The sequence below is a fragment of the Capricornis sumatraensis genome, chromosome 10 (assembly GCF_032405125.1).
Source record: "Capricornis sumatraensis isolate serow.1 chromosome 10, serow.2, whole genome shotgun sequence".
Taxonomy (NCBI): Eukaryota; Metazoa; Chordata; class Mammalia; order Artiodactyla; family Bovidae; genus Capricornis; species Capricornis sumatraensis.
The window spans coordinates 67,513,236-67,527,672 of NC_091078.1; the positions used below are offsets into that span (position 1 = coordinate 67,513,236).

General features: G+C 39.8%; 1 protein-coding gene across 3 annotated transcripts in view; it reads left to right on the forward strand.

The window, feature by feature from the left end:
- Window positions 1-14,437, forward strand: part of SUMF1 (sulfatase modifying factor 1) — a 98,119-nt gene that overhangs the window by 14,524 nt on the left and 69,158 nt on the right. For 2 of the 3 annotated variants that reach the window (XM_068982417.1, XM_068982418.1), the window contains exon 3: window positions 2,287-2,361. The exons of the other annotated variant lie outside the window; for it this stretch is intronic. In XM_068982417.1, the coding sequence (XP_068838518.1) occupies window positions 2,287-2,361 (75 nt within the window). The remainder of the gene's footprint in view (window positions 1-2,286; window positions 2,362-14,437) is intronic. 3 annotated transcript variants of the gene reach the window in all.

Below are 14,437 nucleotides of genomic sequence, written 5' to 3' on the forward strand. Positions count from 1 at the left end.
TTTGTTTCATGAGAGTACTCTCAGATAAGTTCCTCAATAGTCTGCAGAAGTTAGAAGATGGCTTTTAAGGCAGGAAGTTTCCCATGGACTAGGGCTCTCCATCGAGATGAGACAGAATGAGTAGAATTTAGGGCGTCTTGGAGCATGGATGATGGGATACGACATCTGGATTTCTGTTACCCTCTAACTGAAATTGAGCATGTCCTTTAATTAGGAAGTAGACAGTGTGGTACAGAAATGGCAGCAATGCCTGTGACTTTGTCCTCAGCAGAAATCACAGACACTTTGTGCCACATTATTCTTTTCACAGAGATCTTAACCTTAAAATTACTTGTATTCATCCCCACCTTAGAAATGATAATTATGAGATCTGCCACTAGATCTTATTTAATATATTAAAAAATAAAAAAGGCAGACATATTCATATAGACACACACCTGTATGTGTTACTATAGCACACATTTGTTTTACAAATATTTTGATATAACTCGCTTTCTTTGTGATTGTGTTGATTTTGTTTTATACACTTCACCCAACTGCCAAAAGGGCCTAGGGAACAAAAAGGGTTAAAGCCCCTGCTTTGGATAAGATACTTCATATTTTTATCGCACCTTACAGTTGTTTTTTTGTTTTTGTCTTTTTCCATTTCTCCAGCTTCATTTTACATCACACTTCCATTGCTCATCACATTCTGATCCTGCTGTTCTTGTTTCTGTTCTTGGCAAACTGGACACTCTTTGCCATCTTTGGGGGCACAGCCCACACTCTCCCCTGCTTAGAATTTCCTGCCTGTCCCCCTTTTGCATGGCCGGCTCCTTCTCATTCTCGAGTCATCTCATCTTAATTATCCTTCTCAGGGAGGCTTCCTCTGCCCACTCTCTCAAAAGGAGACTTTTCTCAATACTCTCCCCTTTACAGTGTCAAATAAAGTTGTACTTATTTTCTTCCATTCTTTTTTCAACTTGACTCTTGTTCTAAGTGCTCCATGTATAAGTGCTCTAAGGTCAGAATCCATATCTATGTAATATTGACCTTGTATCTCTGTCATGTAGCCCAAAGGCGGGCATCTGGTAGGTCTTTGATGAATGTTGTTGAATGAGGGACTGGTCTGAGTTTTAGACATGGTGATGCCTCAAGGGAATACAGGAAGAAGAGCTGGGATGCATAAAAGTTGATGAGCTTGAATTAGGAAAAAGAATTTGAGGTGTTCATAAGGCCTGAAATCCAGGGGTGTAGTAGGCAGTTATGCTCATCTAGTGAGGAGAGGATATGTATGCAGGTAGAGATCTGAGCATCATTTGAAGTGCTGGCAATGGTTAAAATGATGAGATCGCCGAGTTTGTCCAGCAGCATGTCCGTGTCTCTCAAGTGCCTATATTAGAGTCACCAGCTTAGCTGTTCATACGTGCAGGTTCCTTTGCCTCACCCCAGACCTCCAGAATCAGAAGCTCTGAGCTTGGGGAGCAGTAATGTGTAGTGGCAACAAGTTTGCCAGCTGATCTCAACTGCACAGAGCCCAAGAGCCGCTGGAACAGAGTAAGAAGAGCAGAGAAGCAGGGTAGAACACCAGGGAGCAACAGTGTTTTAGGGGCTAGAAGGAGAGCCCACGTATTTTAGGAGTTGAGTAGGAAGAATCCAAAAGGAGGACGAAAGCCGGAAGAGTAGAACCATGGAAACCAAGAGGCTACTTTGCACATTTGCTGACTGGGGCCACATGCAGCAAGGAAAACCAAGTAGATACAGACTTGCGACAGTAACGTTAAATAAAAATGATTAAAATACAGATTTCCGCCTGGTGTTCAAGTTGGCCACTTGAGATTTATCAGCACAGTGGACACCTTAGTGGAGCTAGAATGTGTCAGAATATCAGCAAACAGTGCGATTTGCTTCTTTTAGCTAGATTCCAGGAGTAGAACAAAGGAAAAGCTTGATATGTGATCTGATATGTAAAGAATCCTGTTATTTTCCAAAGTCATTTGTAATACTTGGGGAGATGTGTTTCCATCAACAGAAACAATCACAGGCTCAAAAGCTAATCTCTTCCAGTCTGCATCCTTATCAGCTACATGAGCCTAAAACGAAAATGGGCTCCGTAAGTGACACTAACCTGTTTTAATAGAAAGCCAGATGCTTTAATGTCATTTCTGAATCCTTTGGGAGGTCATATGACAAAATTAAGTTCATTTGGACAAGAAGAATCACTCAAGTAGTGTACACAGAAAATGGCACTTATGAAATGTGTTACTGCAAACTTTTCTGGATTTTTATTTCCTTTCTTTCCTTCAGGCTGAGAAGTTTGGTGACTCCTTTGTTTTTGAAGGCATGTTGAGTGAGCAGGTGAAGTCTGACATCCAGCAGGCAGTAAGTAATGTTTTAACAGGCTCATATTTCTTTACTGCTCATTAGAAATGGCTTGGATGAAAAATCCAAACTACAAGTCCTTCCCCTCCCCCCAGGTAACTCACCATTTTCCTGCTATAAATTTTCCCCCAGGACAGGCCTATGGACAAGGACACCGTGTCTTGAAGAAGATAACACAAACCTGGGATAGTGTCTAAAGTGTTGAATCTGACTTGAGCTACTGTCTCGTGTACCTAAGTATAAGTGACGCTTACCTGGGCTTTAAACACTTCTGGGTTTCTTTTACTTACAGTCATTTTTAGAATGGAGGGTTAAATGTGTATTTTTTTTTTTCCAATTTACTTCTATTCTAAGTCTTGGTCTCATCAGGTGTTGGTATGGAGAGACAGTGTCCTTTTAAAGGATTCATGAATTCACATGATCAGAGTAGCATTTATGAAAGGGGCCCTTTGTTCTGGATGATCACAGGAAATTGAGGCCAGAACCTGGTTCTTGCCATCTGGGGTGAACCCTCTCTTAGAGGGGACCCAGGGGAGTCGTGGAAGCAGTGGATGAGGCCTCTAGAAGCACCTGCGTGGTGAGGGGAGCTCAGGATTTCTGTTGCAGACATTTTAGTAGGTTTGTGTATATTTGAAGTGAAAGTGCAAAGTGAAAGTGTTAGTCACTCAGTTGTGTCTGACTCTTTGCTACCCCATGAACTGTAGCCCATCAGGCTTCTCTGTCCATGGGATTCTCCAGGCAAGAATACTCGAGGGGTTGCCATGCCCTCCTCCAGGAGATCTATCCAAGCCAGGGGTTGAACCCAGGTCTCCTGCTTTGCAGGCGGATTCTTTACCGTCTGTGTATATTTGAGTATATATTTACTCATCTGCCTCATGAGATGGCAGAAAATATACAAGGGAAGGAGGGGAGGGGAGGGAAGCTGGAAAGCGGAGGGTTCACAAAGCAGGGCTGAGGTTGCAGAAGAAGCAGAAGGTGGTGAGAAAGAAAGGAAACGGGGTAAACTGACCCCAGGGAGACTGAATAAGACCCCGACTTGGAAGACAGGACTTCAGCACTAATCTTCCTTTCTTATACAGGTTCCCTTTCAACTCCTGCCTGAATCTCATCTTTATGTGTTGGCGTCACCGTTCTCTCTTGTGAGCTAACCGTTCTGGCTTGGCTCATGTAGAAAACCTGGGGGAGTGAGGGGGAAAGATGAGGTAAAACCAAACTTGCTCTCAAGCCATTTTATAGGAGAATCAGGTTTCCTTCATGTGTGTATTTCATATTACTCTATGTTTTATTTTATGTTTTGTCCTGCTGCCTTGCAGTGTTTGGGATCTTAGTTCCCTAACCAGGGATCTAACCCATGCCCCCTGCATTGAGAGTGCCAAGTCTTAACCAGGGGACCACCAGGGAAGTCCCAATGTTTTAAAAAACATGGCCAAGTTCCATCTGAATCTCAGTTTTCCTCATAAGTTTACATTGCAAGTCTGTTATATTATCTAATATACCCTGGCCCGCCCCGCCCCCCTCTTTAAAGAGGTTTGAGGTCAGATTGGCTTAGTGTTGATGAGCGAACAGCTCAGGCTCTGAGGTCTTGTTTTGTGATAGGGAGTTCCGATGGGGGAGGGCACTTAGTTTTGTATTTTGCACTTTCAGATACAAGGCCTCTTGTCAGTTGAGAAGCTCTGAGTGCTTTAGGCATAGAGGCTGATCATTACTAGGCTCTGCCGGTGCCCTGTTAAATCCACAGTGAAGGGTGTGTGCTGGTAACCAGGACGAGCAGAAGCAGCTGTTACCCGGCCATAGTGTTGGGCACTCAGTTAAGTGCTCTTAATGGAAAAGCAAACCTTTTAAGCATGATTAGAAAGGGCTGGAATGAGTGAAATGAACCTGTCAGTGATTTGAGGGAGCTAAGTTTTTGTTTTTTCAGTCTCCTCTTAGGTCTTGGCATACCCTCATGCACTAGACCTATTTTTAACCTGGTGTTTCCAAGAGTGTAGGAGAGAAGATGGGCCACTAGGTGACTATGTGAAGCAGATGAATCAAGGTGGCACATGGCCAAACATAAGATCATGTAGTCTCAGGCTCAGGGCTCTTGTAAGGCCTGATTGAGAAGAAAGTCTCATCGGAGTGTTTTCTTGTTATGAAAACTCAATGAAAGTGAAAGTTGCTCAGTCGTGTCCAACTCTTTTCGACCCCATGGACAATACAGTCCATGGAATTATCTAGGCCAGAATTCTGGAGTGTATTCTTAGTTCCCTTCTTCAGGGGATCTTTCCAACCCAGGAATCAAACTCAGGTCTCCCACATTGCAGGCAGATTCTTTACCAGCTGAGCCACCAGGGAAGCCCCTAAAACCCAGTAGCACTTGTTAATCTCCTTTTTAACATAAAAAATAGGCCTCAGAACCTTCCCCAGGTTTCACTGGCTGGCTGGAATTTATTAATGTGGTTTACTCTTATGTATATTTTAAATGTAATTATTTTATAAGATTATTTACTTTCATGCAGTTGTTTTAGATATTTATGATCATGTGATTATTTTATGTTTCATATAATTCTTTAAAATAATGTAATGAAATTAATTATTTTAAATGTTATAAATGCTCTCTCATGATAGCAAACACTAGGGCTATAACTTTTCATTTTCAGAAAAAGCCTTTTCATTGTAAAAGAAAAAGCCAATACGGATCACAGAGATCAAGCGTATCATTTTATTATGTCACTCTAAAATGAACATCACTGTAACCTTGTCTTAAGTCAGGAATTAGAATTTCGCCACCTGCCCTAGCAACCCCAACCATGTGCCACATCCTGAACACCACCTCCTCTGTGCCTGAAGTAGCCACTATCTTGCTTTTTTTTTAAAATAGTTTTTTTGTTGTTGTTGTTTGGCCGCACCATGCAGCAGGTGGGATCTTAGTTCCATGACTAGGGATCGAACATGTGCCCCCTGCATTGGAGTATTGACCACTGCACCACCAAGGAAGTCCCTATCTTGCTTTTTAAGATACTTCTTGATACTTTAAGATACTTTTTAGATACTTCTCTGCATTTCTTTAGAGTATTATCAGCAGGCATGTATCCTCAAGACTGCCAATATTTAGTCCTGCCGATTTAAAGCAAATTTGTGTCTTTTAAGATTTTTTTTTTGACTTAGTTAAGACTGTTATAATCTATGGATTTCTCTTCCATCATTCTGCTCCTCCCCAGCCCCTGGCCCTGTCTGCTGCTCCCTCCCCACCCCACCCCCCAACAATTTATCTGTGAAAGAATCCAGGGTTTTTTCCTGGATTGCCCTCTCATGTTGCACCTAAGCTCATCTCTCTGTCCTGTGCATTCCTTGCCAGTGGTGTCTGGATCCATAGACCTAACCAGGCTCATGATTGGACCCCATTGCAAGACCTCAGATAGTGACACGTTCTTACACCACAAGGCCCATAATATCTTCCTCTCTTTCTTTTTATAATGTTACCTGCTGTTAATGCTGTTAATGTTAGTGTCTAGATCCATGAGTTCATTGGGGTTAGTTCACTGAAAGATGTTGAGAATATAATCATTTTTTTTTAATTAATTGAGACTTTATAAAGAGGTAGTTCCCTCATCTGCTATTTTCTTAACCATTGATACTGTTCATACAAGATAGAGTAAATGCTTGATTCTTTACTAGGTTTTAAAATAAAGAAGTGATCCCCTAGTACTCTCTAGAAATAACCGATTCGATTTCTTTTTTTTTAATTAAACATTTAAGGAATATTGTAAATTTACATGCGGTTGTAAGAAATACAGATATCCCATACACCCTTCCCCTGGATTCCTCCAGTGCTAGCATCTTTCATAACCATAGAACAGTTTCACAAGCAGGAAGTTGACAATTGACACAACCCACTTGCCTTCATCTGGTTTTACTAGTTTTATATGTACTCATTGGTATGTGTGTATTTAGTTCTATCTCATTTTATCACAAATGTAGATTTGTATAATCACAGATTTTTTTAATGTCATGAACCTATGGATTTAAACATTCTTAAACATTCTTTGTTTTCTTCTTTAGGAACTCTTAATATATCTGTTAGTAAGATTCATTTTCAGAGTTTATCACTTCTTTTGAATCGTTTCTATCTTTTTTTTTTAATTAATTTTTTTCTTCCTTTACATCTTCTTTGTCTCTTAGGTATTCTTGTGTTCATTTCTGAAGTGGCCTTTTCTTTTGATTTAGTTATTTCTTGATTTATCTACTCATCTGAGTTTGCTGATGCTGTTTTATTTTATTCTCTCATGAGTCATTTTCTTAATGCCCTTGACCTCATTTTGACATGGCGTTTTGAGCATCACATACCCTTTAGAAGGAGGCGTGGTCCAGGGTAGCTTCTGTCGCTTGAAGAACTCTTATCTTCAGTTATGCTCACATGGGCCTCAAAAATATGACCTCCTGTTTCCTCAGAATTTCCTGTACCTCTTCCCTTCCACTCCTTCTCTTCCTTTTCTCTCTTGTCCCTTGTTTCCTAGAGTTTGGTTTTATTCTCTCAGCTTTCTCCTTGGTGAGGGACTCTGTTCTGGAAGGGAACCCTAGCAGATCAATGTCAAGAATTCTCAGGGCAAGACTGTTCAGTGGCCTTTGTATTTTCTCACCACGGGTCCCTAACATGCACTTACACCACAGTGGGCAGAATCCATTCCCGTTTTCATAATTCTCTGCTTTCCAGTGATGCCCACTGGCTGCTTTGGGATTTTCCTCATCACAGCTCTGATGACTTGTTGCTTTCTTCTGTTTTCTCCTGTCCAGCTGTAACAACCGTGCAGGTTGTGTGGCTGTTGGCAGTCTTCCTTTGCCTGTTTGTATTCTGGTTTGGTAAAGGTACCTTGTCACATAGATTGGCTGTGCATGTTGTGCTTAGGATTTTGGTGTTTTACCTAGTGGTTATCTAATTGCTGTGCCTGGTTCTACGCATTGACTTGGAGAGATTCAGAGTCTGTGCTGATGCCGCTGTCCTCTTGGGTTTGTTTGTTTTTTAATGTGTAATGTTTAGAGGCAAAGCATCCATCTAGCTCTCAGGGTTTTCTTGTAGAGATAAATGGTGAATTTAACGGTGAGAAACAGTATATGTGTGTGTAGAAATTTACCTACTTGTGGTTATTACTTGGATGTTTCATTTAAAACAGTGTCTTAAAAACTATAGATATCAAATCCTAGAAGGGATTAAGGCTAGCTTTTGTTGTTGTTTTTGTTTTTTTACTCTAGATAACTTAAAATACCTTAAAAGGATGGTATTTAAAATATATACTTTCTAAAGAGTATGTTTCATTTTTATACTTGGGTCATTAATATAGAGGAATAGCAGTGAGATGGGAAAAAACAATTCCTCTTGGTGGGAACCTGAGAAATAATGATCATCTATTTGTTTGTGGTTTAATACTTTCAAAATTGTTAACAGTTTCAGGAAACAAATTGCTGAGTAAGTGTCCTTGAAAAAGGAGGATGAGAAGCTATTTTGAGACTGTCTTTTCAACTGAAAGCCAATTTCATTAAGGATTCAGAATTACGAAGACTGCTTTTCCTTTTTCTTCTTTTTTCAAATTAAAAAAAAAGTCTCTTCTGCTGAAAGGAGATCTTTTGGTAAATATTTTTTAAATTAATTGTGTTCAAATATATTTTGCTTCATTACTGAAAGATGGAAATGGCAACCCACTCCAGTATCCTTGCCTGGAAAATCTCATGTACAGAGGAGCCTGGTGGCTGCAGTCCATGAGGTCACAAAGAGGCGGGCACGACTGAGCGACTAACACTTACACTGAAAGATAATTGAACTAAGTAAAAATTTCCAGTTGGCGGTTGTTTCCTCCCAGTACACTGTAGGGTTTAATTCACTGTCTTCTCATTTTTGTCATTGCTGTTAAAACATCAGCCATCAGGAACTTCTATGGCTGTTCTTCAGAGGTCATTGAGTTTGGCCCACTTTTAAAACAATCTCCTGTCTTTGCTATTCTACAGTTTCACTGTGATATGCCTAGGTGTTGCTTCTGCTGCTGCTAAGTTGCTTCAGTCGTGTCCGATTCTGTGCGACCCCATAGATGGCAGCCCACTAGGCTCACACATCTCTGGGCTTCTCCAGGCAAGAACACTGGAGTGGGTTGCCACTTCCTTCTCCAATGCATGAAAGTGAAAAGTGAAAGGGAAGTCGCTCAGTCGTGTTCGACTCTTAGTGAGCCCATGGACTGCAATCTACCAGGCTCCTCCATCCATGGGATTTGCCAGGCAAGAGTGCTGGAGTGGGTTGCCAATGCCTTCTCCATTGGTTTCTTTCAATTTTTCTACTTCAGTTTCATTGAGTTTCCCGAATCTGAGGACAAGTGTTTTTAAATCATATCTGGATTATTCTTAACCATGATCTTTTTGAATATTGCCTTTTTTTCCATTCTTTCCTCTGGGACTCCAGTTAGATGCTGGTTAGACTTTGTCAGTCAGTCTTCCATGTCTCTTAACTTCACTTTTGAGTAAATGTATATATGTATGTATATTTATACTATATATACTTAATGTAGTTATTTTAAAATATATGTATATCTTTTATGCTGTATATATTAGTATGTGTATTTCATTTTAATTTCTGTTAGCTTTTGGCTATATCTTTGGTGTTATTTTTTTAGTCTTCAAATATATTTTGCTTCATTACTGAAAGATAGTTTAAGTATCTTATGGCTGGATGGCATCACTGACTCGATGGACGTGAATCTGAGTGAACTCTGGGAGTTGGTGATGGACCGGGAGGCCTGGCGTGCTGCGATTCATGGGGTCACAAAGAATTGGACATGACTGAGTGACTGAACTGAACTGAAGTGTAAAATTAAAGTTTAATTTTTTAAGTATGAAATTAAAGTTGCTCTAAGAATTAGAATATATGCACCTAACTCCTCACAGTTTACTACAGAGTTAACATTTAAGACCTACTATAGAAGCCTTATTACCATGTAGGTTCCTTTACCTGGCTCCCTATATTATAGTTATATATAGTAAGTACATCTTCATAAATGGGAAAGAAACCCCAGAATTTTGCTTGTAACACTCATACATATTTTTTTATAATTTAAAGGAGAAAATAATCTATTCTATTTACCCAAACTATTTTTGTCGTTCTTCCTTTATTCCTAAAGTTCTGTATTTCCCTTCAGCTGAAAAAACTTCCTTTAGCATTTCTTTTAGAGCAAGTCTTACGGTGGTGAATTCTCTTACTTTTTGTTAATCTGCAATGTGTTTATTTTACCTTTATTCTTGAAGGATGTTTTCACTGGATACAAAGTCCTGGGTTGACACTTCTTTGCTTTCATGACTTTAAAATATTGTCTCACTCTTTTCTGTTCATGCGGTTCTAATAATAGACATTTGAACCACTAATCTCTCATATGTATTGTGGCATTTGTTTTACTGACTTCTTTCAAGGTATTTAAAAAATCTTTTATCTTTAGCAGTTTGATTATAATGCTTTTGGACATTGTTTTCTTAGAGATTATCCTGTTTGGGGTTTGTTGGGATTCTTGTGTCTGTAAATTTATGTCTTTAACCATATTTTGTGGAGTGTCCAGCCGTTATTCCAAATATTTTTTCAACACCAATTTCTCCTCTCATTTTGGGATACCGACGCTTTAGTGTTAGACTTTTTTATTATTGAAGAGGTTCCTTAGACTTTGTTCATTAAAAAAAATTTTTTTTCTGTTTTTAGATAGTATAATAGTGATACAATCTAGTATTCTCGTGATATGTCTTCAAGCTTCCTGTTTTCTCTGTCATTTTCATTCTGCTCTTGAGCCTACCCAGTGAATTTCAGATACTGTATTTTGCAATTCCAAAGTTTCCTTTTAAAAAAAATAGCTCCTGTTTCTCTGCTGAGAAGGAATGCCTAGCTTTTTATTCATTTTAAGAGCATTCACCTTTATGTCATAGCTGATAGTTATAATAGCTGTTTTGTTCTTTGTCCAATAATTCCAACATCTGGGTCATCTTGGGGTTTGCACCTGTTCTTTTCCCTTCACTTTTGGGTCTCTGGATCCTGTTATAATACTCTGGAGGATGTTGACTTTTTTTTCTGAGGCAGTTAACCTAGTAACCTGGTTAAGTACAAATCAGCAGTTTTGCCTTGTCTACTGGTAGTAGTGATTTTGTAGCTCTGTTTGTTCATCCTTTTCATGCTAGTGTAGCGTCTTAATTATTTTTTCTTCATCTTAACTATAATTTTACCTTTTTAAAAATTATAGTTATTTACAATCTTGTGTTAATTTCTGCTGTAAAGTGATTCAGATATGTGTATACAATATTTTTTTAAATATCCTTTTTCAGTATGGTTTATCTCATTTTACTTGTTTAATCAACTTCTTATAGGGATATTAATGCCTACCTAGTTGTTGTTATCAGTCGCTAAGTCATGTCCAACTCTTTGTGAGCCCGTAGACTGCAGCATGCCAGGTTTCCCTGTCCTTCACTAAACTCATGTCCATTGAGCCTACCTCATAGATTATTGTAAAGATCAAATGAAGTAATGTTCATAGAACCACATAGTAGTACAATGTCTGGCACATAAAGAGCCTTTTAGTAAATGTTGCTCTGGTTTCTTCAGATAGACTGTCTCTTTGCCTGGCCTAATTGAAAATTTAGTTAAATTTCCTTTGCTTTACTTTGGCCCATTCTTAAGAATTGGCATTTCCATATATAGCATTGTACCAAATTACAGTGATATTTTCAAAGGATTTGCTGTCATGGAATAAATCTTCTTGGATTATCTTGGAGTCCTTGGCTAGAGGAATATACAAGTGATACATCTTTTTCAGTAGGAAAGTGAGATAAAATATACGTAACATAAAATTTACCATTTAAACTATTTTTAACTGAATAATTCATTAAAGTTACGTACATTCCCAATGTTGTACAACCCTCATCACCACTATGCACTTAAAGGGCTTGTTTGCCATCCCAAACAGAAACTCTGTACCATTAAACAATAATTTCCTGTTTCCCCTCCCCTAGCCCCTGGTAAACCTTGATTCTATTTCGTGTCTGCATCAATTAGTCTGTTCTAAGTGCCTCATAGAAGGAATCTTACAATATTTGTCCTTTTATGACTGGCTTATTTCAGTTAGCATAACGTGTTCAAGATTCATTCATGTTGTACCACGTATCAGAATTTCAATCCTGGATAAACAACAAAGGCCTTCTGTATAGCACAGGGAACTATATTCAGTATTCTGGGATAAACCATAATGGAAAAGAGTATTTTTTAAAAATGTATTTATATGTACAACTGAATCAGTTTGTTGTACAGCAGAAATTAATACAACATTGTAAATCAATGAAAAAAGAATTCTATTCCCTTTTTAAAACTGACTAATATTCCACTGTTTCCATATACCACATTTTATTTTATCTGTCAGTCGACATTTGGTTTGTTTTCAGCTTTTGGCTATTATGAATAATGCTGCCATGGAACGTTGGTGAACAAGTGTCTGACTTCGTCTGTGCTTTCAGTTCTTTTGGGTGTATATAGTGACATTTATTTGAATTCATGCCTCCTTGATTGTCTGCCATCCATCAGTGGGGTCTGTTTTTTGACTTATAGAAGAAATGAGCTTAGCTCCCTCTGTTTGAAGATTTCCTTTCTGGATTTAAATGTAGCCTGTTTGTTTAGCAAGCCATCAGAAATGTCCTGCTGTCTCCTAGGTACTGTACTCTTCCCGGGAATACTAGGATGAAAGATACCTTCCCTGTCTTTTAACTGCTCAAAGTCTAAGGAATGCAGTAACATTGAATTCAAACCAATATTAAGTGGGTGTTTTTTTTCTGAATTATGATTTTTTAATAACAAGAATGAAAACACATATATCATCTGTTTAAGACTTATCAAAAGGAGTAAGACTATATGAAGTCCATCCCATCCTGAAGTGGCGGTACCTCAGCAGTGCTGTGCTGAAGAGAAGTGGTGAGGAGTGGGGAGAGATGCCTGCAAAGTTGAATTTGTTAGGTTGATCAGGGAATGCCTGAGTGAGGAAAAGGCATTTTAGGGAAGCCTTTCAGGTGAGGAAGAACTCATCTTGGGATCAACTAGGACAGAGCTCTGGTGGAGTGCCTACCATGTCCTGCTGCTTTGATTATCCATATCCAGCTTTGCATGGTCAGGTTTCAGCTACACTTACTCTGGGCAGTCCATTTGAAATGCCCGTCTGTTGTCCAACATTCCAGATTGAGATGCTTCCATTTATTTGTTCTTATGGCTTCTTATGCCTTCCTTTCACGTTATTTATCTCACTCATCATTATTTGTGTAGATATTTGTTGAATGCCCTTTTCTTTACCTGAACCGTCCTGTAATGGTGGGTGAAGCTGTTTCCGTATTATTCACCATCCCCCGAGCATAATACCTGTCACTTAATAAGGACTTAATAAATATTTGCCAAAAAATGAAAGAATGCCGTTTGAGTATCCTCTACCGGAGCATTCATTTTTGAGAGCTGTGGGGCTCAGACCTGGTATGACCTGTCTCATGTTGGACAGGCAGCTTTTTCTTGGCAGGAGAATGCTGATTCGATCAACAGGGTGAAGGTGAGTTCACAGAAACTGAGTTTTTCAGGAAGTGCGATTCAGGGTTGGCTGATTGGATAAGAAGAGAACATGGTCAGACAACTGTGTTCTATGTCTGGTTTTGAAAAGGCTGGTTGTTTGCCTGTCCTGGGAGTCAGTATGTGGTGTAGACTCAGGAAGCAATCGATAACCCTGGAAGGTGAGAATCCAATAAAGTAGGATAACAGGGCACAGTATTTTATTCCAACCAGCTCTAAAACAAGGCCCCGGATCAGAATGAGTGTTAGTGAGGCATGGTGGGCTCCCAAAGGCTCAGATTTCAAATATCTGTTTAAGAGGTTCTTAAGTGTCTTTTCAAGTCATGGGTCTTTTGAGGTCTGACTTGGATTAGGAAATAAAGATGATTCCCTCATCTCCTACCTCCCAGGTGTTGGCATTTGTGCTGTAAACCTCTGCAGTGAGACAAAGATAAAGACTGTCAAGTAGGGAGTTCTGCCCAGGGGATATGCAGCTTTAGGAAACACTTATGCAAAAAAAGAGGATTTAGAATGGATGAAACTTTCAGAATCATCTGGTGAAAAACTTTCCTCTTATAGATGAGGCAGCCATCGCCCAGGAGGGGAAATAGCTTGTCTCAGTTCTTGGAAATGTTTAAGGGGGGTGCCAAAGTGTACCTATGTGTGTGTTCAGTTGTGTCTGACTCTTTGCGACTCCCCAGACTTAGCCCACCAGGCTCCTCTGTCTATGGAATTTTGCAGGCAAAAATACTGGAGTGGGTTGCCATTTCCTGTTCCAGGGGATCTTCCTGATGCAGTGATTGAACCCACATCTCCTGTGTCTCCTGCATTGGCAGGTGGGTCCTTTACCACTAGCGCCACCTGAGGACCAGCCTAGTACCTTTCCTGTCAGAGACCCTTTTGCAAAACCCCTAAGACAAGGGCTGATTCCCCCTCTCTATAAAAGTATGTCCTGTTGAAACACTAAATTTTTAATCGGTATTTATCCAGAAGAGGGTCACCTGTGGTGGGGAGGGGTTTGGAAACCATGGAAGCCTCAGGAACAGATGAACTTACTTGTTAAATAAAAGTTTATCCCATTTATACTATGTACCAGGCAGTGTTCCAAGTACTGTGGATGTAAGTCCTCACGCTCCTGGGAGTTACAGCTCCAGGGAGAAACACACTCTACACAAGTGAGCTTTTAACTGACTATGCTAATGGCCTGTGAATAAAATGAAACAGAGTAATGGGGGAGAGAGTGGTCGCATATTGTACAATTAGGCTTCTTGGGCTCTTTATGTGTGGGGTGTGGGATGGCCTCGCTAAGGAAGTGACACCTGAGCTGAAACCTAGCGGGTGAGTAGGACCCAGCATGACCAGTAATGAGGGAGTGATGAACAGGGGAAACTGGGATAGGAGCTAGACTTAGGTTGGAGAAGTAGCAGCAGGTGGATGACCTAGACTTTGTGAGCCTCAGAGAAGTTTGGGTTTCTTCTTTAGTACAGCTGGAAGCCACTGGATCTAGTT